Here is a 25,848-nt window from a genome sequence, read left to right as displayed (position 1 = left end):
TACAGAGAATCCCGGAGGGATTGCCCACGCAGTAGCATCAATGCACTGGCAAAGCATTCACCTAGAGGAGAAATGCGCTGGATAAGAGATGGTCCTGTTGTCTATGTGAAGTGGATGGATACACGAGAGGTGTCTGTCTGCTCCACCATCCACGCAGCCTACACTGGAGATGCAGTGCAGCGAAGAGCAAATAGGGTCTCTGGTCAAGAAAATCTGTTCATGCCCCAAACCTGTGATGGAGTACAACAAGCACATGGCTGGTGTGGATTTATCTGACCAGATGCTCCAGTATTACACAACACAGAATAAAACTGTAAAGTGGTACAAGAAGCTCTTTCTTCACTTCTTGGACATCGCTTCAACAAATGCCTACATTCTCCACAAAGAGCTCATGCAAAGCATGCACAAGAAAAGCATGGCCCACAAGCAGTTCATTGAGAAGCTTACTGCAGAGCTGTGTGGTGTATCATTGCATTGCGAGGAACCAAAGGCTCCACCAAAGGAAGATGGCAGGCTACACTTGCCAGTTTGCGGGGCTGGATCGCCCACAGATGGGAAGAGAGCCAGTGATGGTCGCAGACGCTGGCCCTCATTTATCAAACTTGCGTAAGACGAAAAACGTGCGTAGGTCGTGTGTACGTTCTTTTCTGCGCAAAGGTTGGCATTTATCAAATCCATCGTGAGCGCAGGAAAGATGAAATCGCCACGACAGGTCTGAGGCCGTGTACGCACTTTTCCATTTTGACTTGCGGTGACTGCAATAGCATACATAAACAGCAGCGTCACTAGTGCGTGCCTTATGAGTCGCAACAAATCCCTAGGTTAAAATTACAGACTTATCACTTCAAAGAAGGCCCATGTTTTATTTGACTTCAACATAAATATAAACATAAACGCAAATTAAATAAATTAAACAAGTACAACTCCGTAATTGGAAGGGTGATGGCTCATTATTCAACCGCGCACCCTCACACCGAACAGGAGAGGCGCTTTAACACTGCGCACTGTGGAGAGGTTAGGGCACCTAAAGGGCAGGTGGATCTGTCTCTCGGCTGCGGGGGAACCCTTCTATATACGCCCGAAAAGGTATGCAATATTATTATTGCATGCGGGGTTCTCCATACATTGCCCAAAAAAATGGAGTGCCATTTCCAGATGTACATCCAGAGGACCCCGTACCCAGAGATCCCACCAGCCTGCACATTCTGTTATTCAAGGAAAAAAGACGTAGCTCCGATCAGGCCAGCCACCCTCTCCTCCTAGGCACTCAAATCCAAACCTGGATTGGATCCCCCCCCCCTGTTTGTGACATGCTGCGTCCGAGAGCTGCGACCTTTTTTGTGGCCAATTTCATATCGGACCACTTCTTCCTGATCTTATTGGAGAAAAAGTAAACATCGTTCAATTTTAGATTTCATTTCATCTGGAGTTTATCACATTTTATTGACCATCACAGTAGGGGAAAATACATAACTCGTCCGGTCTGCGATTTACATCGCCAACGCTGTTGACAGCCGTCCCAGCTGTCAACAGCGTTGAAAGCGTTTCTTTGCCGTCTTTTGTCTATCCATGTCGCAAATCTAGAGGTGCGGCCCTTTTGTAGAAGGCGTGGTTTGGATAATTACGATGGATTTCACCCGCCAGATTTATCAACAGCCGCTCTGTTTTACGATGGGATTGGTGTGGTACGCATGTTTTGTAAATCTCACTTGAGCTTCTGCGTACGACGAGTTCTCCGCTCATATCAACGATGCTTTCTACGACGGCTTGATAAATGAGGGCCGCTGTGTGTACTGCATACAGCAGGGCAAAGTAGTGAAAACTCTCTGGAAGTGCACAGTGTGTGCTGTCTACCTCTGCCTTCAACCAGACAGAAACTGTTATGTTGCTTGGCACAGCTGATTGGAACTGAATCTTACTGTAGATCTACTACACAAATGCTTGAGCTGCCGTAGTCCCAGGGCAGACTCTGTGTCATGATGTGCATGTGTGTGTACTCTACTTTACTTGAAAAAAAACCCTACTTTGCATCTGTAATGTGTAACTATTTATCTGATTTATACTTTATATTTTCATACTGTGTATTTACAATTTTTGTACTTTGAAGACACTTTGTATACTGCACTGACACAATACAGTGTGGGGGAAGGCAGCAATGTCCTGCCAGTGACAGACAATTATCACATGGAGAGTGACAGGGGGGTGGGGGCAATCAGGGGTGTTACACACCCATCTAATTAGTATTCAACTCTCAGAGACACTGCCTGGAGTTATAATTACTTTTTTACAGTTTGTGTGGAAACAAAAAAACCTTTCTGACTGCACTTTTTACTTTTACGCAGCCAACACTTTTGTTTACAAGGTTCAACCTTCAAAAGTCTTGGCTAGATATATTTATAGTGTGTTTTGTACAGTTGTGTTTCCCCTCAATTTAAATAAAACTTGTTTGTATTACATTCACTTCACTCTCATATTGTTTTTTGTTAGGCTTTTCAGAATACAACCATATATGTCACTTTTGCATAGATGTTTACAGTTAGTTGAAATACTTGAAAATGTCAAGGTGGTGATAACTGCCTCAAAGTCTCTGAAAAGGCCTTAGACCCCAGAGGGTTAATAACTCAGTCTGATTGTAATTTAGCCAATAATCCGATCCTTTCAGTAGCCTGCAGAGTCTGAGATGTAGCTCTTGGGTTTCTGACCTTGGGGTGACCTTTAACCTTTAACATGCTAACTGAGGCCTGCAGAGTCTGAGATGTAGCTCTTGGGTTTCTGACCTTGGGGTGACCTTTAACCTTTAACATGCTAACTGAGGCCTGCAGAGTCTGAGATGTAGCTCTTGGGTTTCTGACCTTGGGGTGACCTTTAACCTTTAACATGCTAACTGAGGCCTGGATGTGGTGTTAAGGAAACAGCTGCCAAAACTTCTACAAGTCAAATTCAGCTCTGAAAACAAAGTGATTTCTCAACATAAACACAAGAAGAAACCACAACCGATTGTGAATATAATCTTTTATTTACTCCAGTCCAAGAAATGTACATGAACGTTCTCTGAAGGTATAAAATTTGTTTTAAATAAGCAATTGTTCCATTTCATATTCATGTAAAATTCTAATTATTCAATTAAAAACCCCTGAAGACTTAAAACTGATGACATCCGACTCCACAAATAAACCAAAAAAAAAATCATCAAAGAGCAAAAAGAAAGTTAAGAAGTTAGCAAGAGCCGTCCAGCAGTTTGCAACCTGACTTAGAATATAACGAGTGTGCTGCCCTCCAGTTCATTCTTCAGCCTGAAATCAGAAAGAGATAAATGCTTGTTGCACGGTTTAAACCGCAGAGAGTTAAAGGCTTTGATGCTCTGAGCTGGCAGATACTCATCGTATCTCTGCTGCCTCCACAGTTCCTGTTGCTGGTGTTTTGGTCGGTGCTGAGGCCCTTATTGCTGCTGCCGTCGCTCTGGGAAAGTCCCTAATTACCGGAGCGACTGTCCGGCGTGGCGTCACTGTGAAAACGGCGTCCTGAGCAGGAAGGTGAGGCCGACCTACAGAGGCGGCGGCCCGGTGCGGGTGATGTTTAGGTCTGGGGGCGGTCTGTTTTTGGTTTGTTGTCTGGATTAAGATGAAGGTGGTGATAACCCTGAGGCTGGTGCACAGAGGAACTCTGCAGAGAGAAACACAGCTCCAGGTTTTAATATGAAACTCTGGATTATTTCATCAAATCAGATCAAATCAAACTTTATTTATTTACAAAATAAAATCAATAATCAAATCAATTCATGCATAAACTCACATCCCACCCCCCCAACATGAGCAACATCAACAACAATCAACATTAAAATCTGGCTTGATGCTGAAGTGAGGAAACGGAGCCGGCCCACCAATGACCACAGAGGCCCTAATAATTAAAAAATAAATATTTAAAATAATGGATGAATAGATAAAAGTAAACTAAACCAAAACAAAACAAAAAAACTATCATCAAACTCTTCTTTCCAAGGGATAAAACTGAAAATCCTTATTTTGATTTGTGTTACGCTGAATTAAAACTAAACAAAAACTGAAATGTAAAGAAGCATCTGGGCGATGAATTTGGGCAACAAAGCCATAATGTCCCAGATGTGGAAGGGTTCAGGGGCATCCCGACGCCTCAGTGAGCTGCTTTTTCCAACATCACAACCAGCAGAACTTCTATCTGTTTCAGAACGTCTGGATGTGCAGTTTGGGTCAAACAACATTCATCTTGAAAAGAAAACTTTAACAAAAAGAAAGCTGAATTATGAAGAAAGTGATGCAGAAGCCTCTTAGCTTGGTGTGAGTGAACATGATATACGGCAGCCGGTGGCTCCTCGGGGCCAACAACATAAAGACGGAGGGAAAAACACACAGTACAGCATCCAGGAAGCTGAGTGCCAATCTGAGAAGGAGGACTGGAGATTTCTACAAGTCAATAATGTCTCTGGAGGTTATTGTAGGATGTAGAATCAATTTTAACCCTCCAGAATATCCCACAACGCCTGTAAATGCTTTGAAGGGGGAGAAAACACCAAGACAAATGCATCGACCACAGAGCAGTGTTCAGAACCGCAGGTTAACATGAGCTGCAGCATGAAACATGAAGGACAGAATGAGCTGCCCAGCCTCTGCACAGTTCAGTCAGAGGCTTCTTCAGCTCCACTGCAGCTCCAGCAGAGCAGGAGCTCCTTATGGAGGGTTTTTCCCTTTAATTCAACCTAACACAGCTCACATCAGAGACGATTTAGAAGTGGGTTCACTCCCATGTTTACCTGCATTACGCCCCTGGTACAGTTAAAGGTAAAGGAGCTATTATGTTAATTATGTATCATAATTATTGTTATTTATTAGGTATTATTGTCTCTTTTAAACTAGGGCTGGGCAACGATTAAAATGTTTAATCTAATTAATCACATGATTTCCCTGATTAATCACGATTAATCTCATTTGTACGCAGAATCCAAAAATGAATCCAAAAGTAGCGTATAGCTTTTAGCATTTAGCTTTATTTTAAATGTGCTGCCATATGAATGAAAGTGCCATAACATTTGTTGTGCAAACACACTTTTAACATCAGCATCTTTCTGTAGTTTTTATGTAGAAGCCTCGCTCCACTGTCTGTTTCCTTGAATGACTTGCTGCTATCAGTTGTGTGTTTTGCCTTTAAGTGATATTTTAGACTGGAACTACTACGCTGAGAAGACAATTCAACTTGGCAGTGTTTACAGATGACTTTGGTTCTGTCGACTCCGCCGTCTGGAAGAACTTTAAAATGAAAATGGCCGAGTAAAAGTTCCGTACCCTTCTCCATGTTTGGTGGATCCGCCGATTACTTTCTTTTCCTGTTCCACAGCAGACAGCAGCAGACTTTTACAGAATAAAAGGCTGTGAGCAACAGACTTTTACAAAATAAAAGCCTGTGAGCAACAGACTTTTACAAAATAAAAGCCTGTGAGCAGCAGACTTTTACAAAATAAAAGCCTGTGAGCAACAGACTTTTACAAAATAAAAGCCTGTGAGCAGCAGACTTTTACAAAATAAAAGCCTGTGAGCAACAGACTTTTACAAAATAAAAGCCTGGGAGCGACAGACTTTTACAATAATAAATAAATGATAAAACAGGGGTGGTCTGTGGCGTAGTGGGCTGAGCAGGCGCCCCATGTACAGAGGCTATAGTCCTGTGCTACAGCTGGCCCCGGTTCGACTCCCGCATCAGATGGCCCTGTGCTGCATGTCGTTCCCCCTCTCTCTGCCCCCTGCTTCCTGTCTCTCTGAACTTTCCATGAAAGGCACAAAACAAAAATGCACTTATGCGCGATAAAATATTTATCGGTCTTAAATAATTGACAAGTTAACGCAATAATAACGAGTTAACTCGCCCAGCGCTATACTGAAAACTCAGAAATAACCGTCTCTGCTGAGACTCGTCTGCCTCCTGCAGACCAAGAAACTTTGATCTCTACAAAAAAAAAATCTGCTGTTTTCGGAGAAAAACTGAATATAAATAAAAACTTTCACTTTGAATCTTTTAATATGGGAACACCTGGACAGGTCGTCGGTCCATCCCCAGTAAGCATGGGAAACGTTTCTTCTGCTTTGCTACAGTTTGTAAAGCAGCTATTTTCTGCCCATCCGGCTGGAACATTTTGTTTTCCAGCTCCACATGGAGCTACTGAGGATCCTTCAGTCTGCCACCAACAGAATGCAGGTCAGCTAAATCCAGACTCTTTGTTGCTGTTTCAGAGTTTCATTGTTTCACTGTTGCTGTGCATTAATGTGTCTGTTTCATAGTTTCCGTGTTTCACGCCGATAATCCTCGTCTGAGTCTTAATTACTCTCTAATAATTAGAAAATCCAGATAATCTGCTGCTTAATCGAGCCAATTCAGCTGAGTGCACGTGCACGTGCACACACACAGTTATCAGCCTTCTGAATGACTTTCAAGGAGATAATTGTCTGTGTTTCAACATCCGCTAATTAGCAGCAGCTGAAAGAGCTGCGGGTGTCTGAATCAGCTCCTCTGGAAGCTACAAAGCCGACAATCATTCACACAGACACAGAAGGTGGAGGCTAAAGGAAGGTGGAGGCTATTGTCTGTTTCAAACAGTCAGACTTTCCTTTCTCAGGCAGAAATGTTCTGAATCTTCAGTCTCAATCAGATAAAAACAGCGTCTGCTCACATGAAGCAGCGTTTGGTCAGAGTCGGCTCAAAGAAAGATGTTTCCTCAAAGAGGCTGAAGGAAGGCGGAGGCTAAGGTGGAGGAAGGTGGAGGCTAAAGGCTCAGGTGGAGGAGGCTGGAGGCTAAAGGCTAAGGTGGAGGAAGGTGGAGGCTAAAGGCTAAGGTGGAGGAAGAGGGAGGCTAAAGGAAGGCGGAGGCTGAGGGAAGGTGGAGGCTAAAGGAAGGCGGAGGCTATAGGCTAAGGTGGAGGAAGGCGGAGGCTAAAAGAAGGTGGAGGCTAAAGGAAGGCAGAGGCTAAAGGCTAAGATGGAGGAAGGCGGAGGCTAAGGTGGAGGAAGGTGGAGGCTAAAGGCTCAGGTGGAGGAGGCTGGAGGCTAAAGGCTATGGTGGAGGAAGGTGGAGGCTAAAGGCTAAGGTGGAGGCTAAAGGCTAAGGCAGAGGAAGGTGGAGGCTAAAGGAAGGCGGAGGCTGAGGGAAGGTGGAGGCTAAAGGCTCAGGTGGAGGAGGCTGGAGGCTAAGGTGGAGGAAGGTGGAGGCTAAAGGAAGGCGGAGGCTGAGGGAAGGTGGAGGCTAAAGGCTAAGATGGAGGAAGAGGGATGCTAAAAGAAGCCGGAGGCTAAAGGCTAAGGTGGAGGAAGGCGGAGGCTAAAGGAAGGCGGAGGCTGAGTGAAGGTGGAGGCTAAAGGAAGGCGGAGGCTAAAGGCTAAGGTGGAGGAAGGCGGAGGCTAAAGGAAGGCGGAGGCTAAAGGAAGGTGGAGGCTAAAGGCTAAGGTGGAGGAAGAGGGATGCTAAAAGAAGCCGGAGGCTAAAGGCTAAGGTGGAGGAAGGCGGAGGCTAAAGGAAGGCGGAGGCTAAAGGAAGGTGGAGGCTAAAGGCTAAGGTGGAGGAAGGCGGAGGCTAAAGGAAGGCGGAGGCTAAAAGAAGGCTGAGGCTAAAGGCTAAGATGGAGGAAGGCGGAGGCTAAAGGAAGGTGGAGGAAGGCGGAGGCTAATGGAAGGCAAAGGCTAAAGGAAGGTGGAGGAAGGCGGAGGCTAAAGGAAGCCGGAGGCTAAAGGCTAAGATGGAGGAAGGGGGAGGCTAAAGGAAGGCGGAGGCTAAAGGAAGGTGGAGGCTAAAGGCTAAGGTGGAGGAAGGCGGAGGCTAAAGGAAGGTGGAGGCTAAAGGAAGGTGGAGTCTAAAGGAAGGCAGAGGCTAAAGGAAGGCGGAGGCTAAAGGCTAAGATGGAGGAAGGCGGAGGCTAAAGGAAGGCGCAGCCTAAAGGAAGGTGGAGGCTAAAGGAAGGCGGAGGCTAAAGGCTAAGGTGGAGGCTAAAGGAAGGCGGAGGCTAAAGGCTAAGGTGGAGGAAGGTGGAGGCTAAAGGAAGGCGCAGCCTAAAGGAAGGTGGAGGCTAAAGGAAGGCGGAGGCTAAAGGCTAAGGTGGAGGCTAAAGGAAGGCGGAGGCTAAAGGCTAAGGTGGAGGAAGGTGGAGGCTAAAGGAAGGTGGAGGCTAAAGGAAGGTGGAGCCTAAAGGAAGGCAGAGGCTAAAGGAAGGCGGAGGCTAAAGGCTAAGATGGAGGAAGGCGGAGGCTAAAGGAAGGCGAAGCCTAAAGGAAGGTGGAGCCTAAAGGAAGGTGGAGGCTAAAGGAAGGCGGAGGCTAAAGGCTAAGGTGGAGGCTAAAGGAAGGTGGAGGCTAAAGGCTAAGATGGAGGAAGGCGGAGGCTAAAGGAAGGCGGAGCCTAAAGGAAGGTGGAGGCTAAAGGAAGGTGGAGCCTAAAGGAAGGTGGAGGCTAAAGGCTAAGGTGGAGGCTAAAGGCTAAGCTGGAGGAAGGCGGAGGCTAAAGGAAGGCGGAGCCTAAAGGAAGGTGGAGGCTAAAGGCTACGGTGGAGGAAGGCGGAGGCTAAAGGCTAAGCTGGAGGAAGGCGGAGGCTAAAGGAAGGCGGAGGCTAAAGGAAGGCGGAGCCTAAAGGAAGGTGGACCCTAAAGGAAGGCGGAGCCTAAAGGAAGGCGGAGCCTAAAGGAAGGTGGAGCCTAGGGGAGGCTGAAGGAAGGAAGTAAATTGTTTCCTGTTCTTCCTCTTTTTTACATTTTGCGCAGCGTCCCAACTTTTTTGGAATCAGGCTCGATAACAGTTAAAATGTGTGTTTCTATAGCAACAAAGGGGTTTATACTCTTATTTATTCAGCTTCTTAAACCTTAAACCTGACTCCCACTTTCATACGGTAAACATCCGGTATGACAATAAACCCTCCTTGAATCCTTGAATCCTTGAATCCTTGAATCAGAATGTTACTGATGCCTTTTCTACATGTAAAAATGAGCACAGGACATTTATCAGTATTTAAATGTTGTGGCTTTCCCCTTGATATTCTGCTCTCCATGAGCAGCAATATATTGTGTTACTATAATTATGTATATGTTGTATTTCTGAGTAAGAGCAGAACATAAAGAGCCACCGACTGAGGGAGAAAACCATCAGAAATAATGAAGTAACAAGCAAAAGATACAGCAGCAGGAACCAAACTCAGATTTAAGATGGTTGTTTCAGCAGCCGAGGAGACAAACACCCTGATCCCCCCCCCCCCCCCCCCCCGCTCGGGTCCAGCTATAAAAACGCATTAGTAATCACTCCTCGACTCTCAGTGGCTCTTTTCGCCCAAATGACTTCTATCGAGCCAATCTGCATAAATCTGCATTAATGGATGATTCTCCCTCCACAGAAAACAAATGTGCTTTAAAAAAGGCAAAAAGAAACACACATCTCCTTATCTGCCGGCTCTTAGAGAAGACGTCAGACAGCACTCATTCACATTTTCCCTCGTCTCAGACGCTATTAACCGCAGATACATCACGGCAGACACATCACGGCCGACATGTTGCCCCAACAACGGGGAAATACTGTGAATAAAAACCACGCTGGTGCCTTAACTCGGAGCTAAATGCATGTTTGTCCTCGGGGTAGCACTGGAGGAAACACCAAAAGTGTCGCAGATTTTGGGGCCCAGAGCAGATTTACATAAAATTTTCATACTCCCGCTCCCACGCCGATGACCCTGCTCCCACGGCGGCGCCCGGCGCCCTTTCTTTCACGGCGACCCACAGGACGAGCTGCGCTCTGCATTTAATTAACAGCAAATTAAGTCCCGTCTAAGTTTCCCCGACACATGACTGATAGATAGATAGATGCTCAGAGACGAATATTCACTGGGAAAAAAAATTGCGCTAATTTCGTCTTTGGGTCTGCTGTGCTGTCCTGTTGCCAAGGCAACCCTGTGATGGATAAACAGCTGGGGACATGGAGATGATGGATGGTTGTGTAAACTTCTGAAAAGAAAATGCTCTTTTAATCCTGTTTGGTTTACAGGCTTCGCTAAAATAATAACCAAATAAACTGCGACACATTAACCGATGACGAACCCTTAAACCCTGCAGCCCATCAGTCACATCAGCTTCAAACCACGGAACTTCTGTTTACTGAATCATTTGTTGCACCAGTTAAACCGCTGACTGAGCGGCCGGCGTTCAGATGCGTTTTCTGCGTGAAGCATTGTTGAACACTTTAATTTGCTTTGGCCACTCTTAAAGGGATAGTTCGCCTCTTCTGACATGAAGCTGTGTGACATCCCATATCAGCAACATCATTTCTGAACATCTTCTTACCCCCTGCTGCGTCCTGTGAGCAGAGTTCCAGCCTCGTTTTGGTGTTGATGAAGGTAGTCCGGCTAGTTGGCTGGGGTTTAAAAAATAAAGCCTTTTGCTTCTCAGAACAATATGCGTTCAACAGAGTAATACATTTGCATCACAAAATGGTTCTCCAGGAAAAAGTCAGAGCTCACAATCTCTTGGCCCTATTTTCTCTCCCTTCGTATCACTGCCTGCTGTGTAGATCTGCACTTCGGTTTGGACAGCAGGCAGTGATACGAAGGGAGAGAAAATAGGGCCAAGAGATTGTGAGCTCTGACTTTTTCCTGGGGAACGATTTTGTGATGCAAATGTATTGTTTATTGTTTGTTTGCACTTTAATAAAACATTACAAACAAGAGTATATCATATAAAAGAAAGAAATAGAATAGAATAAATAAATAAATATATATATATACAATAGATAATAAATGATAAGCTGCAATGAATCAGTGCCCTGGGAGGGCTTATCCAGAACCTCACCATTAAGATAAATAAACTAAATTAAATGTATCTTATCAGGATAAAACACCAAATGGATTAATGAGAGAGAGAAAAAAAAAGAATAAAACAACAACACAAAAATCAATAATCAAGCAATGACTCAAGAAATAAATTACAATAAATCAAAAGACTAAATTGTTATGGCCACTATAAACTACTAGTAATAAATTAATTAATAAATTACTCTGTTGAACGCATATTGTTTTGAGAAGCAAAAGGCTTTATTTTTTAAACCCCAGCCAACTAGCCGGACTACCTTCATCAACACCAAAACGAGGCTGGAACTCTGCTCACAGGACGCAGCAGGGGGTAAGAAGATGTTCAGAAATGATGCTGCTGATATGGGATGTCATACAGCTTCATGTCAGAAGAGGCGAACTGTCCCTTTAAGGTGCTGTTAGCTGCTTTCTAACTGTTCTGACTCTCTGTGGTGGATCACCCTGTTTGTCTCCTCTCCGCTCCAAACCAAAGGCAGGATACCACCAGTCCAGTTTCTGGAGTCCTCGTTAACTCCCCACAGTTGCTGCTCGTGATGCACACTCTCTTCCTGCCCTGCCTCCTTTACTGAGAGTCGATCAGCGGTGGATCGTCTCCTTCTACACATCACTCGATGCTCAACAAAGCGGATCAGCGGTGGCTTGAAAAAGACATGTGAAATAAGCCAGAAGGTCTTTATGAGTGCTCTTTGCACTCTGAATGATGGGATTTAGCTGCAAACAGGATTCACACGCACTGTTTCAGGAGGATTCTGTAAATGCCAGCTGGCGAGGTCAGATCACTCGACAGCGTCTGTGGATGTAAATGCTAACGTGCTTCATGAATTAGGCTGAAGAACGAGGCTGCAGATGAATGTGTGTGTGGAGCTGCTGCTGGTGATATTAAATCATTAAACAGCAGGAGAATCAGAGCTCGTGTTGCTCTGCTGCTGCTTTAGTCATACAGCCGAGTTTTTTATCGCTCTCACTCAGATGCAACGCTGACTCTGGATTTTAGGTCATTTTAACCGGCCCGTTTGATGCCCTGAACGTCAGCAGCTCTTAGCTCTTGACCAGCAAAGAGTTTCTGCTTGTTAAATAAAAGATTTATAGGCTTGAATCCAAAGAGTCTGCAGCTGTAAAGCAGCAGTGGAACAGCTGTGGTGGGAAAACCCACCTGAGGCTGAGAACTGACACGTTCTTCCACTGCAGCCGTGGAAGCTCTTTACTTCCTGAGGTGGTCTTCATGGCAGCCATCTTTGGCTGAAGTGAGCCCCTCTCAGAGGGCTAGGAGTCCTAAATTAAATGTTAACCTCGGGGTATGATAATAATGGATGAATAGATAAAAGTAAATCAAATCAAAAAAAAAAAAAAAACTATCATCAAACTATTCTTTTCAAGGGATAAAACTAAAAAATCCTTATTTTGATTTGTGTTACGCTGAATTAAAACAAACAAAAAAACAAATACAAGACATTTTTGCTTGAAATAAGCAAAAAAAAATCTGCCAATGGAACTAGTGAAAATCGGCTTGTCAAGATTTCTTGAAATAAAATGTGATATTTAGGACTTTTGAGATAAAAGTGATCTTGAAATTAGCTTAACCTCTTCAAATGTCAAACAAAAGCTTGTTTCATATGAAATGTGACTCAAAACAATTTGTTTTCAAGACTTTTTCATTTAACAAGATATTCCAGATGTATTGTCTTCAAACAAGTCCCTATATCTGGCTGAAATGGTGCTTGTTAGGCAGTTGTGTCTGATATTAAGTGTAATGAGATATTTTAACTAGAAATGAGACAAATATACTTGGTAAGACTTTGATTTTTTCCAGTGCAGACTTTTACAATAATAAAATAAATAATAAAACCTGCGTTAATGCGCGATAAAATATTTGTCGGCGTTAAATAATTAATACGTTAATGCGATAATAACGAGTTAACTTGCCCAGCCCTAAAAATAATGGATGAATAGATAAAAGTAAACTAAACCAAAAATAAAATAAAATAAAATAAAATAAAAACTATCATCAAACTGTTCTTTTCAAGGGATAAAACTGAAAATCCTTATTTTGATTTGTGTTACGTTGAATTAAAACAAACAAAAACTGAAATGAAAAGTTTTCTTTTCATTTGCTTCCTGTCTCTCTAACTGTCCTATCTAATAAAGGCATAAAAAAAAACAAAAATAAATAAATAAATGTTAACCTCAGAGGTTTTCTGTTCCCCAAAGCTAAAGCATCCTCAGACTGAGTGAGTCTAAAGCTGTGACCTGTTACTGTGACATTAACTTTCACATCATAGGAAATACCACCTGAAACCATTTCACTTCATCCCCTCTTTTGCTTCCCAGCTTCACTCTTTCACCTCTTCCTCTCGGGCACATTTCTGACTCGTGCGCATCGTCTCCTTTTCAGTTACCATGACAACTGGCTAATGTCAGCAGTCGTCTCTCTCAGAACCGACCCGCGGCTCGTCTGCACATGGGAAAAACAGAGGTTTGTGTACATCTTACCTGCCGTTCTTCAGGCCGTCTTCGCTTCGAGCAACTCTCGCGTGTTTTCGGCGGCCCGCGCCAAGCCGTCGGCCGTCAGCGCCTCCTCCAGACTCCTCCTGGCCTGGTACACTTTCATCTCCTGCTCCCTGCACGCAGACAAGTCGAATTCTCTCAGATCACCTCAGATTAACTCCTGTTACAAACTGGTTCACATCACACAAACATCACAGGTATTAACGGAACTTGTTTTGAATAAAAGAAGACGTGAAGCTCCTTTAAAGTGATCAGAAAGACGATTTAGTGTCATTTCATCCTCTAAGGACGCAGATGTGGATCAGAAAAGTTCAGCCGGGAGGTTTCTGAGTAGAAAGCATCTGAAAAGCCTCTTTCCTCCTCTTTGTGGTCCCGTTACGACTGCTTTCTGGGTTTAAACACTCTGCTTCCATTGTTGCATTTTGCTTTTTCAATTATTCAAATCTCCCACACCAATATAGATTTTTTTCTCACTTTCTTCTGTATTACTATTTCAGGGTTTCTTTTAACCAAACGTCCACAGTTTGTGTTTCTTTCTGTAGTTACACTCACTCTGTGTGGTTTTTCTTTAGCCTTAAATCTTCAGATTATCTTTTTTTTATTTCTAAAAGTCAATCATCCTGAAAACAGACAGCTTTGCATTCAACGAAACGCCTCCTCATAGCAGACTTATAGTTTGTTTGTTTGTTTTATTCAGTCACACAGTAAACAACAAATGTGTTCAGTACAATCACAGCATTTTTTAAGTGACTGAAAAGGCCTACAGGCTGAAGCGTAATGCTTATATTTAAGCCTGTCCTGTTGAACAAAATGAAGCCACCCATCAACCTATATTTATACAAATACTAAAGTAAGAAGAAAAGTAATAGTAAAAAAAGAAAAGACAAAAAACAGAATTGCATCCAATAAAGTAAAAAAAATAGAAGAATAATTAAACAAAATCATAAATAAACACAAAATCCTTCACAAATTATAAATACTTGTAGCCCTCAAACATTGCTTTAGAAACTTTCCTTTTGAAAACCAAAAATGTTCTACAATTTCTTACATTTATATTAGCATCATTCCATAATGAAACCCCAACAATAGATATTTATCTCCTTTTCATTTCTTTTTTGGCCTTTGGTGCAGTAAATTTGCATATGTCTCTTAAATTATACTTATATAGCATCACTTGGCTGGAATTTCTTCTTCTGCTCAGGATTACAACGTCGTTGTGGACTTGTTTCTCTTTGCTGAAGATATTTTCCTCCTTTTCAAATCATTCAAGTATCTCAAATTGATAGAAAAAGATACACTCTATGAGAAAATGACTTTCTTTTGTTAAAAAAGAAATTAAAAAGGAACTGATGGTGAAAATGAGTCAAGTTTAAGAGAAAAAGTGTCATTCAACAACAAAATGAGATGTGGCGAAGGAGGAAGAGGAGGAGGGAGAGGAGAGGAATGAGAGCAATTTAGGATGACAAGCACATTCAGCTGGAGAGACAGGAGGGATGAGGAGAGAATGGGAAATTAATGGAGGGAAGAGATAAGAAAAGGAGGAGGAGTGGAGGCGGGAAGGCCAGAGGGAGAGAAGAAGAAGAAGTGGAGATGAAACAGTGAGAAAGGAGCTCGGTGGAAAGAGCAAAAGAAAGATGAAGATGGAAAAGCAAAATGAAGAGAAAGATAGGGATGAAGGGAGGAGCAAAGCATGCGAAAAGGAAGGAAATAACGAAAGGTGGATGAGGAGTAAATAAGCGATAAAAAAAAGAGGAGGTGTGGATATAAGGAAATACCCCGAGGGGGGTAAAAAAGGAGGAGAGGGGGAAATAAAACAGGAAGAAGAGGGCGTCGAGGATCTGGTGACGTTTGCCAGTGATTCTGCTGTAATGGCTTCGGCCAGCTGTTCCCCCTCTTCTGTTTTCCTCTGGACGGTAATAATGCGTCCCCACAGTGCCCCCTGCTGGCCGACCGCAGTAACTGTCTGTGGTCCATGATGTGGAGTCATCAGCAGCAACAATAAGAACACACAAGGTGTCAGATCTCAGATAAATGATGCTAATCACCACGGTAACAGCGAGCAAATATTAAAAACTAGAGCTGTGATGTCCCAACACACCAGAACCAGGTCCCTGTTCCAGGTCCCAGATGCTGAACACTAATTAACTCAGGACTGATTTTTCGGCTGTTTCCTCATTTCTCCGAGCAGCTACCTGAATGTTATTAAAAACTTATATTTTATGGAAATCTCACAGCCTCCTTCTTCCTTCTCCTCCAAGTCCTTCATGCTTCATTGCTCCTCGTTTCTCATCGTCTGTTTCCTCCCTCATCCTCCTCTCTCCCAACAGCTGATTGCCCTCACTACCCAGCATGCATCAGTCATCTGCATTCTTCTCATCTGCCCCACGCTGCTAAGGGATTCGCTCAGTTACAGGTTTCTGCTCGCTCTGCTCAAACATGTCATCAAACATGCTTCTTAAAGAAAAAGCTCTGAATCAAATATCCTTCTTTCTGTTAAAGATGGCTGCTTCTTGTTAAAGATGGCTGCTTCCTGTTAAAGATGGCTGCTTCCTGTTAAAGATGGCTACTTCTTGTTAAAGATGGCTACTTCTTGTTAAAGATGGCTGCTTCCTGTTAAAGATGGCTACTTCCTGTTAAAGATGGCTACTTCCTGTTAAAGATGGCCACTTCCTGTTAAAGATGGCTACTTCCTGTTAAAGATGGCTACTTCCTGTTAAAGATGGCTACTTATTGTTAAAGATGGCTGCTTCCTGTTAAAGATGGCTACTTCCTGTTAAAGATGGCTACTTCCTGTTAAAGATGGCTACTTCCTGTTAAAGATGGCTACTTCTTGTTAAAGATGGCTACTTCTTGTTAAAGATGGCTACTTCCTGTTAAAGATGGCTACTTCCTGTTAAAGATGGCTGCTTCCTGTTAAAGATGGCTACTTCCTGTTAAAGATGGCTACTTCTTGTTAAAGATGGCTACTTCTTGTTAAAGATGACTACTTCCTGTTAAAGATGGCTACTTCTTGTTAAAGATGGCTACTTCTTGTTAAAGATGACTACTTCCTGTTAAAGATGGCTACTTCCTGTTAAAGATGGCTACTTCCTGTTAAAGATGGCTACTTCTTGTTAAAGATGACTACTTCTTGTTAAAGATGGCTACTTCTTGTTAAAGATGGCTACTTCGTGTTAAAGATGGCTACTTCCTGTTAAAGATGGCTACTTCCTGTTAAAGATGGCTACTTCTTGTTAAAGATGGCTACTTCCTGTTAAAGATGGCTATTTCCTGTTAAAGATGGCTACTTCTTGTTAAAGATGGCTACTTCCTGTTAAAGATGGCTACTTCTTGTTAAAGATGGCTACTTCTTGTTAAAGATGGCTACTTCCTGTTAAAGATGGCTACTTCCTGTTAAAGATGGCTACTTCCTGTTAAAGATGGCTACTTCCTGTTAAAGATGGCTACTTCTTGTTAAAGATGGCTACTTCTTGTTAAAGATGGCTACTTCCTGTTAAAGATGGCTGCTTCCTGTTAAAGATGGCTACTTCTTGTTAAAGATGGCTACTTCCTGTTAAAGATGACTACTTCCTGTTAAAGATGGCTACTTCTTGTTAAAGATGGCTACTTCTTGTTAAAGATGACTACTTCCTGTTAAAGATGGCTACTTCTTGTTAAAGATGGCTACTTCTTGTTAAAGATGACTACTTCCTGTTAAAGATGGCTGCTTCCTGTTAAAGATGGCTACTTCTTGTTAAAGATGGCTACTTCCTGTTAAAGATGACTACTTCCTGTTAAAGATGGCTACTTCTTGTTAAAGATGGCTACTTCTTGTTAAAGATGACTACTTCCTGTTAAAGATGGCTACTTCTTGTTAAAGATGGCTACTTCCTGTTAAAGATGGCTACTTCTTGTTAAAGATGGCTACTTCCTGTTAAAGATGGCTACTTCCTGTTAAAGATGGCTGCTTCCTGTTAAGGATGGCTGCTTCCTGTTAAAGATGGCTGCTTCCTGTCCTGGAACCGAGGCCACATAATTCAATAATAAGATATCGCTCGATGTTCTTAAAAAGCCAAAATAATCCATCTATTAGTCCCATCAGCCTATCGAACCTTTTTTAAGTCGGCTGGTCTTTTTGTAGGAGGACAAAAAGAAAACATTTCCACTCACTCAAACTCCTCGAAAAACAACGGGAATAACTACAGAAAAATTCAAAAACAGCTGCAAGAACTGATGTTTCTGTCCCGAGTGCAAAGGTTAGAGCGCAGCAGCTCGTTCAGGTTCATGTCAGGAACATTACGTCTCTGCATCTTTGCCCTCTGACGCACAAAGGAAGCTGGAAAACAGCCCTGGAGGTTTATTAAGAGCAGCAGCGGTGAGGAAAACAACACGACTGCTGACAGTGTGATGGAAAGGACGGCTTGTTGTCTCAGTCCAGAGAGACATTATCAAGGGAAGAGGACCAAAGTGCAGCTGCTGGAGCCCAATTAACCTCTTTCCCCTTCCATTAAACACTCATCTCTGGCATTAAGGATGCAGAATTTAATATAAATTTAGTTTACACACGTAGTCCTCAAAGTGTTTTTAATTTTCTGTATTTAAACTTAAACATAAAGAGCCGATAATGAGCTCATTTAGGGGCTCAGAATCTAATTTTGGAGGTGTTATTTATGTTGCATTCCACACCATTTCTAATCAAACTGTCCCAAACACTCGAGCTTAGTGAAGTCAGGCAATCTGTTCAGGCAGGGTTAGAGTTAAAGGGGGGGGGGGGTCGCAACTTATGAACAAGCACAGAAAGGCTAAACTATACTGAGGAACATGGAAGATGTTTGGATTCAAAGATACGTAGGGATGGGAATTGATAAGATTTTTACGATTCCAATTCCATTTTCGATTCTGCTTAACGATTCGGTTCTTTGTCGGTTCCCTTATCGATTCTCATTTGGAGAAAAAGGACAACAAACCGGTCGATTAGCATCAACTTTGTTTAGTTTAGAAGTAACACGAGTCATGACCTCACAAACCCAACAACGGTGAGGTCCACATTGGTCTATCCTGGCCTGGGTAATTTAACTCTTCCTGCTCTGGTGAAAGGAGAAGCTGGAGGTAGAGGTGAACTGGGGGTAGCACCACCAGCCTCTGGCTCTGAGCCAGTCAGGCTCTGTCTCTCATGATTTCATCTAAATGTAATGCCTGAGAAGGCATTCATTTAACCTTAACCGTTACTAACAGCAGCTTTTACAATCAGGCAAATGGCGCTAACATGATAGGCAGTGCTTGTTAGTTAGTTAGTTACCTGCAGTGTTAGCCGAGGACATGCTAACGTTGCTAACGTTGCTAACGTTGCTGGGTTCAGATTCACCAACGTTAATCATTCATTCATAGTTATTGCATGTTGGTAGTATTTCCTCCCTTTGGGGAAATATTCACTTTGCAAGTTGCCCTGTTGTCGTCTTTTTTAGGGATGTGGAACCAAACTTTCGAGCGTTTGTACCGCTTGGGCGCCATGTTTACTGCTGGCTGCTGGCTGCACCGGACTCGCAACGCAACATTGCGTGGTGACGTCATTCGCGCCCACTGGGATCGATAAAAGGGAATCGTTTGCAAAATCGCCGAACGATTCCAAGGAATTGAAACACTGGGAACCGGTTCTCAACAAGAACCGGTTATCCCTAAAGATACGGCTGTTCTGGGATGGATGAAAATGTGCTTTTTCAACTCTCCTTGTACCCGGAGAAGAATTCTACTGGAGTGGAAATCAGCACATCCACCCAAAGCCTCTTCCTGGTTGAAAGGTCTGATTCTATTGTAAAGTTAGAAAAAGATCAAATATTGCATTCGATGATCGACCCAAAAATTCCACGAAACTTGGGCCCCACTTTTATCTTATTTTGAGAAGCTTGAAGCCCTCCCACAGGATTAAAAAGTAAACGGGAATGAAGACTCAGAGACCTCAGAAGACCGGTGTAGTGACAATTAAATAAAGCAAATAGCTTACTGGTGCTGTCCTGAATATCCACTTTTTCTTTATTTTATTTTTTATTATTTTTATTTTGTATGATTGTCTTTTTTTATTATTTTAATTTTTTTTATTTTCATAACTTTTTTCTAGTGTAACATTTGGGGTGTACAATGTTTATTTATTTATTTTTTCTATAGGCAGCATGGTGGGGTGGGGGGAAGAAAATAATAAATATATGTATGTTGAATAACTTTGATCAATGCTCATTCTCTCAAATAAAGAAAAGTTAAAAAAAATAAATAAAAAAAGATACGGCTGTTCAGTTCAAGTAATCAGGGATCAGAGAAAAACCAAAAACAAGCAAATTAAGGATTCAAAAGGTTGTAAAAGTTGGATGTTTTAATTTCCTGCGGGCGACGTTACACTTTGAAAGTAAAGAATTATTCCAGTAAAGAAGAGGAACGGCTCTTTGTTGGGTTTGAGTGTCGAATTAAAGGCTATAAAAGTGGTTTCAACTCAAAGCTGCTCGTCTCAGATGAGTTCAAACGACGGCTTCACGCATGTTCAAACCCGTCCTGATTGGGTGATTCAGATCAGGCGTTCCACTCATCCAACAGAACTCTGAGCTGATGATTCATGTGTTCAAACAGCTGAACACGGTCATAAAAAAGGCCCCAAAGACTCTCACAATCCTCTGATGGGGGGATTAAATGTTTCTGAAACTGAGCAGAGAAAAGGTGTGTCGGGCCTGTGGTTTCAGCTTCATTTCCAGGAAGGTTTGAGGCTGTTTGTGGGACCGAAGGTTGCTTTGAGCAGTATTTTTTTATTTTTTTTATTTGACATAAACATACATACAAACACAAACTCAATATATTATATTCAGTTATACTTGCTTAACGTTCTGTAAAAGTCCTTTTCTCTCTTTTTTTTTTCTTCCACTGACTAGATCTTTGCAGATTTCAGTCACTGTTTTGCACCTTTACGTCATATTTCCGCTAATCCGATCCTCTTCTTCGCTCTATATGCCCTAAGCAGCATTCTGCGTTAATATAGAATATAGAACTTTACCAGTGAGAAAAACAACCATACAAAGTACGAGTCATTTACAGGTGAGAGCAACAACAATACAAAAAGAAAAAGAAAGAAACCTACTCTCTTGTAATTAATAAAAAAAAAAAAAATATATATATATATATATATATATATGAAAAATAAGAAAAAGAAGAATATATACATATATATTCTTGTTTATCTTATCTATTAATTTATTTATATATATAAATAAATAACAAATAAGAAAAACAAGACTATATATATATATATATATATATATATATATATATATACATATATATATATAGTCTTGTTTTTCTTATTTTTTTTATTTTTATTTTTATATTTATATATATAGAGGTAACTCGAGTCCCGGCATTGCCTGTACTAATAATGACCATCTTTTATCAAACATGTCTGTTTTCAGCTGTAGTCTTGCTGTGATTTTTTTCCATGATAAACACATTTTCTCTCTTGGAGGCTGTGGTTTCAACCAGGAAGCTGTTATAGTCTTCTTTGCTATCAGCAGCTAGCCTGGCTGACGCGTCCACATGGTGATGGTGGTCTGGGAACTAGGTGTGCCTTTTCTCGTATTTGAGGCGTGGTTTACGAATGCCTAGAGCCGTTCATTGGGCGCTACGAATGTCTATCAAATGGCGTCTGGTTCTTCCCATGCTGCTTTGCGCGCGATTCATAGCCAATTGCATCACTTATACCAGATGACGTATGTAGAGCGACAGAAATTCGACGAGGAAGAAGAAGACGCTTTACTGTGTATGAGAAGACGATGGCGTTTAACGATTATTGTCGTTTGTGCAAAGTTAATATGAGGGTAGAAGGCATATACGGTCACTCTGCAGAGCTATTTTTATCTGCCTTTTCAGTGAATATTTAGAGCTCTTATCTGTCATACCGTCAGGAATTATACCCAAAATGTAAAGTGCTGGTTCCAGATGGAAGTTAATGCCCATAATCTGTTTAATTTCCTTTTGAATATTCTTCCAAAAAATCCTGTATTTTTGGGCAATCCCAGAATATATGAGTGGAGTCGCCCACTGCTCCACACTCCCTCCAACAAAATGAACGGAGTGTAAAAGTAACGCATTTTCACTTTCCAATCGAATTCCGCTCTCACTGTTTAAAACCTGAAATATGGAAAACCTCGCAGCGGTTCTGATGGCTGCTAAACGAGAGAATCAGCGTCCCCTAAAGCTCTCCGGTCAGAGGAAGCAGCCATAAACTCTTACCGGATCTGCTGGTCGGTGACGGTGAAGGCCTTGCAGAGCGGCTGGGACGAGTTGAGCCAGATGGCCGGGTTCTTCTCAGCAGCCACGGACGTCTGCCCCGTGATGGGAGCAGAGCTCATGTGCAGGGCGCTGGCGATGGCGGACAGCAGGGCGTCATCGCTGGGGTCCGGACCGACGCCTGCACAGAGGTCAGAGGTCAGAGGCCCAGCTTAGAGAGCAGTGTGTGGTCGAGCTGAGGGGGGGCACCTACCCTGCAGCCCTGAGGGCAGCTCCATGGTGCGCAGGACTTGCTCTGTGACATCTGACGACCGCAGACCTTTCAGCCGCTTCTCCCAAAACAGCTGAACACACACAGGGAGAGCTCAGCATCATCTAACGCTACAGGAAAAGTGCTCACATGCATACCATAATACTCCTGCCCTGGTTTCTTAAATTCTTCACTTCCTGCCTCTGTAACTCTTAAATTCTTCACTTCCTGCCTCTTTAACTCTTAAATTCTTCACTTCCTGCTTCTTTAACTCTTAAATTCTTCACTTCCTGCCTCTTTAACTCTTAAATTATTCACTTCCTGCCTCTTTAACTCTAAATTCTTCACTTCCTGCCTCTTTAACTCTTAAATTATTCACTTCCTGCCTCTTTAACTCTTAAATTCTTCACTTCCTGCCTCTCTAACTCTTAAATTATTCACTTCCTGCCTCTTTAACTCTTAAATTCTTCACTTCCTGCCTCTCTAACTCTTAAATTCTTCACTTCCTGCCTCTTTAACTCTAAATTATTCACTTCCTGCCTCTCTAACTCTTAAATTCTTCACTTCCTGCCTCTCTAACTCTTAAATTCTTCACTTCCTGCTTCTTTAACTCTTAAATTCTTCACTTCCTGCTTCTTTAACTCTTAAATTCTTCACTTCCTGCTTCTTTAACTCTTAAATTCTTCACTTCCTGCCTCTCTAACTCTTAAATTCTTCACTTCCTGCCTCTCTAACTCTTAAATTCTTCACTTCCTGCCTCTCTAACTCTTAAATTATTCACTTCCTGCTTCTTTAACTCTTAAATTCTTCACTTCCTGCTTCTTTAACTCTTAAATTCTTCACTTCCTGCCTCTCTAACTCTTAAATTCTTCACTTCCTGCCTCTTTAACTCTTAAATTCTTCACTTCCTGCCTCTCTAACTCTTAAATTCTTCACTTCCTGCTTCTTTAACTCTTAAATTCTTCACTTCCTGCTTCTTTAACTCTTAAATTCTTCACTTCCTGCCTTTCTAACTCTTAAATTCTTCACTTCCTGCCTCTCTAACTCTTAAATTCTTCACTTCCTGCCTCTCTAACTCTTAAATTCTTCACTTCCTGCCTCTCTAACTCTTAAATTATTCACTTCCTGCTTCTTTAACTCTTAAATTCTTCACTTCCTGCTTCTTTAACTCTTAAATTCTTCACTTCCTGCTTCTTTAACTCTTAAATTCTTCACTTCCTGCTTCTTTAACTCTTAAATTCTTCACTTCCTGCCTCTCTAACTCTTAAATTCTTCACTTCCTGCCTCTCTAACTCTTAAATTCTTCACTTCCTGCCTCTCTAACTCTTAAATTATTCACTTCCTGCTTCTTTAACTCTTAAATTCTTCACTTCCTGCTTCTTTAACTCTTAAATTCTTCACTTCCTGCCTCTCTAACTCTTAAATTCTTCACTTCCTGCCTCTCTAACTCTTAAATTCTTCACTTCCTGCCTCTCTAACTCTTAAATTCTTCACTTCCTGCCTCTTTAACTCTTAAATTCTTCACTTCCTGCCTCTCTAACTCTTAAATTCTTCACTTCCTGCCTCTTTAACTCTTAAATTCTTCACTTCCTGCCTCTCTAACTCTTAAATTCTTCACTTCCTGCCTCTTTAACTCTTAAATTATTCACTTCCTGCCTCTCTAACTCTTAAATTATTCACTTCCTGCCTCTCTAACTCTTAAATTATGTCCTCACATCATCTTTCACTCCTCCTGGCACTCATCTTGGCACAATTCTTCTTTTCCCACGATACCTCAGCACCCTCGAGTGGCTCTGGTCGCCATGACAACAGCCTGACCACACCCTGAGGCCTAAGGGTTACCATGGAGACAGGTGTGCGTGAGTGCGTACTTCACCTGTCTGGGCTGCTCGACCGCTTTCTGTGGGTCTGCCTTCACCTTGTTGCCGGGGTGGCTCGTAACCTTGGTAACGGGCTGTTTAAAGATGGAGGCGGTCTGTCGAATAGGCAGACATGTGTTCAGGTCCGGTTTACCTCCCTGGAAGAGACAAACACAGAGCAGGTGACATATTTAGTCTCCTTACTTCCTTTGCTCCTACCTTCCCTCCTTTGTTCCCTCCTTCCTTCCTTTGCTCCTTCCTTCCTTCCTTTGTTCCTACCTTCCTTCCTTTGTTCCCTCCTTCCTTCCTTTGTTCCTTCCTTCCTTTGCTCCTACCTTCCTTCCTTTGTTCCCTCCTTCCTTTGTTCCTTCCTTCCTTTGTTCCTACCTTCCTTCCTTTGTTCCCTCCTTCCTTTGTTCCTACCTTCCTTCCTTTCTTCCTTCCTTCCCTCCTTTGTTCCTTCCTTCCTTCCTTTGTTCCTACCTTCCTTCCTTTGTTCCCTCCTTCCTTCCTTTGTTCCTTCCTTCCTTCCTTTGTTCCCTCCTTCCTTCCTTTGTTCCTTCCTTCCTTTGTTCCTTCCTTCCTTTGTTCCTACCTTCCCTCCTTTGTTCCTTCCTTCCTTCCTTTGTTCCTTCCTTCCTTTGCTCCTACCTTCCCTCCTTTGTTCCTTCCTTCCTTTGCTCCTACCTTCCTTCCTTTGTTCCCTCCTTCCTTCCTTTGTTCCTTCCCTCCTTTGTTCCTTCCTTCCTTCCTTTGTTCCTTCCTTCCTTTGTTCCTACCTTCCTTCCTTTGTTCCCTCCTTCCTTCCTTTGTTCCTTCCTTCCTTCCTTTGTTCCCTCCTTCCTTCCTTTGTTCCTTCCTTCCTTTGTTCCTACCTTCCCTCCTTTGTTCCTTCCTTCCTTTGTTCCTACCTTCCCTCCTTTGTTCCCTCCTTCCTTCCTTTGTTCCTTCCTTCCTTTGCTCCTACCTTCCCTCCTTTGTTCCTTCCTTCCTTTGCTCCTACCTTCCTTCCTTTGTTCCCTCCTTCCTTCCTTTGTTCCTTCCTTCCTTTGTTCCTACCTTCCCTCCTTTGTTCCTTCCTTCCTTCCTTTGTTCCTTCCTTCCTTTGTTCCTACCTTCCTTCCTTTGTTCCCTCCTTCCTTCCTTTGTTCCTTCCTTCCTTCCTTTGTTCCCTCCTTCCTTCCTTTGTTCCTTCCTTCCTTTGTTCCTACCTTCCTTCCTTTGTTCCTTCCTTCCTTTGTTCCTACCTTCCCTCCTTTGTTCCTTCCTTCCTTCCTTTGTTCCTTCCTTCCTTTGTTCCTTCCTTCCTTCCTTTGTTCCCTCCTTCCTTCCTTTGTTCCTTCCTTCCTTTGTTCCTACCTTCCTTCCTTTGTTCCTTCCTTCCTTTGTTCCTACCTTCCCTCCTTTGTTCCTTCCTTCCTTCCTTTGTTCCTTCCTTCCTTTGTTCCTACCTTCCCTCCTTTGTTCCTTCCTTCCTTCCTTTGTTCCTACCTTCCTTCCTTTGTTCCTTCCTTCCTTTGCTCCTACCTTCCTTCCTTTGTTCCCTCCTTCCTTCCTTTGTTCCTTCCTTCCTTTGCTCCTACCTTCCTTCCTTTGTTCCCTCCTTCCTTCCTTTGTTCCTTCCTTCCTTCCTTTGTTCCTTCCTTCCTTTGTTCCTACCTTCCCTCCTTTGTTCCTTCCTTCCTTCCTTTGTTCCTTCCTTCCTTTGTTCCTACCTTCCTTCCTTTGTTCCTTCCTTCCTTTGCTCCTACCTTCCTTCCTTTGTTCCCTCCTTCCTTCCTTTGTTCCCTCCTTCCTTCCTTTGTTCCTTCCTTCCTTTGCTCCTACCTTCCCTCCTTTGTTCCTACCTTCCTTCCTTTGTTCCCTCCTTCCTTCCTTTGTTCCTTCCTTCCTTTGCTCCTACCTTCCCTCCTTTGTTCCTACCTTCCTTCCTTTGTTCCCTCCTTCCTTCCTTTGTTCCTTCCTTCCTTCCTTTGTTCCTTCCTTCCTTTGCTCCTACCTTCCTTCCTTTGTTCCCTCCTTCCTTCCTTTGTTCCTTCCTTCCTTTGCTCCTACCTTCCCTCCTTTGTTCCTACCTTCCTTCCTTTGTTCCTTCCTTCCTTTGCTCCTACCTTCCTTCCTTTGTTCCTTCCTTCCT

General features: G+C 42.7%; 1 protein-coding gene across 1 annotated transcript in view; it reads right to left on the bottom strand.

Moving 5' to 3' along the window:
- Window positions 1-2,997: 2,997 nt before the first annotated feature.
- mbd2 (methyl-CpG binding domain protein 2) overlaps window positions 2,998-25,848 on the bottom strand; it is a 40,444-nt gene continuing 17,593 nt past the window's right edge. Inside the window, exons 3-7 of the mRNA XM_075455526.1 lie at window positions 23,729-23,869; window positions 21,856-21,946; window positions 21,606-21,783; window positions 13,347-13,474; window positions 2,998-3,663 (exon numbers count right to left, since the gene is read on the bottom strand). Of these exons, the coding sequence (XP_075311641.1) occupies window positions 13,357-13,474; window positions 21,606-21,783; window positions 21,856-21,946; window positions 23,729-23,869 (528 nt within the window). The 3' untranslated portion in view covers window positions 2,998-3,663; window positions 13,347-13,356. The remainder of the gene's footprint in view (window positions 3,664-13,346; window positions 13,475-21,605; window positions 21,784-21,855; window positions 21,947-23,728; window positions 23,870-25,848) is intronic.

Source organism: Odontesthes bonariensis, chromosome 22, assembly GCF_027942865.1.
Source record: "Odontesthes bonariensis isolate fOdoBon6 chromosome 22, fOdoBon6.hap1, whole genome shotgun sequence".
NCBI classification, from domain to species: Eukaryota; Metazoa; Chordata; class Actinopteri; order Atheriniformes; family Atherinopsidae; genus Odontesthes; species Odontesthes bonariensis.
This window is presented reverse-complemented; position numbering and strand designations above follow the sequence as displayed.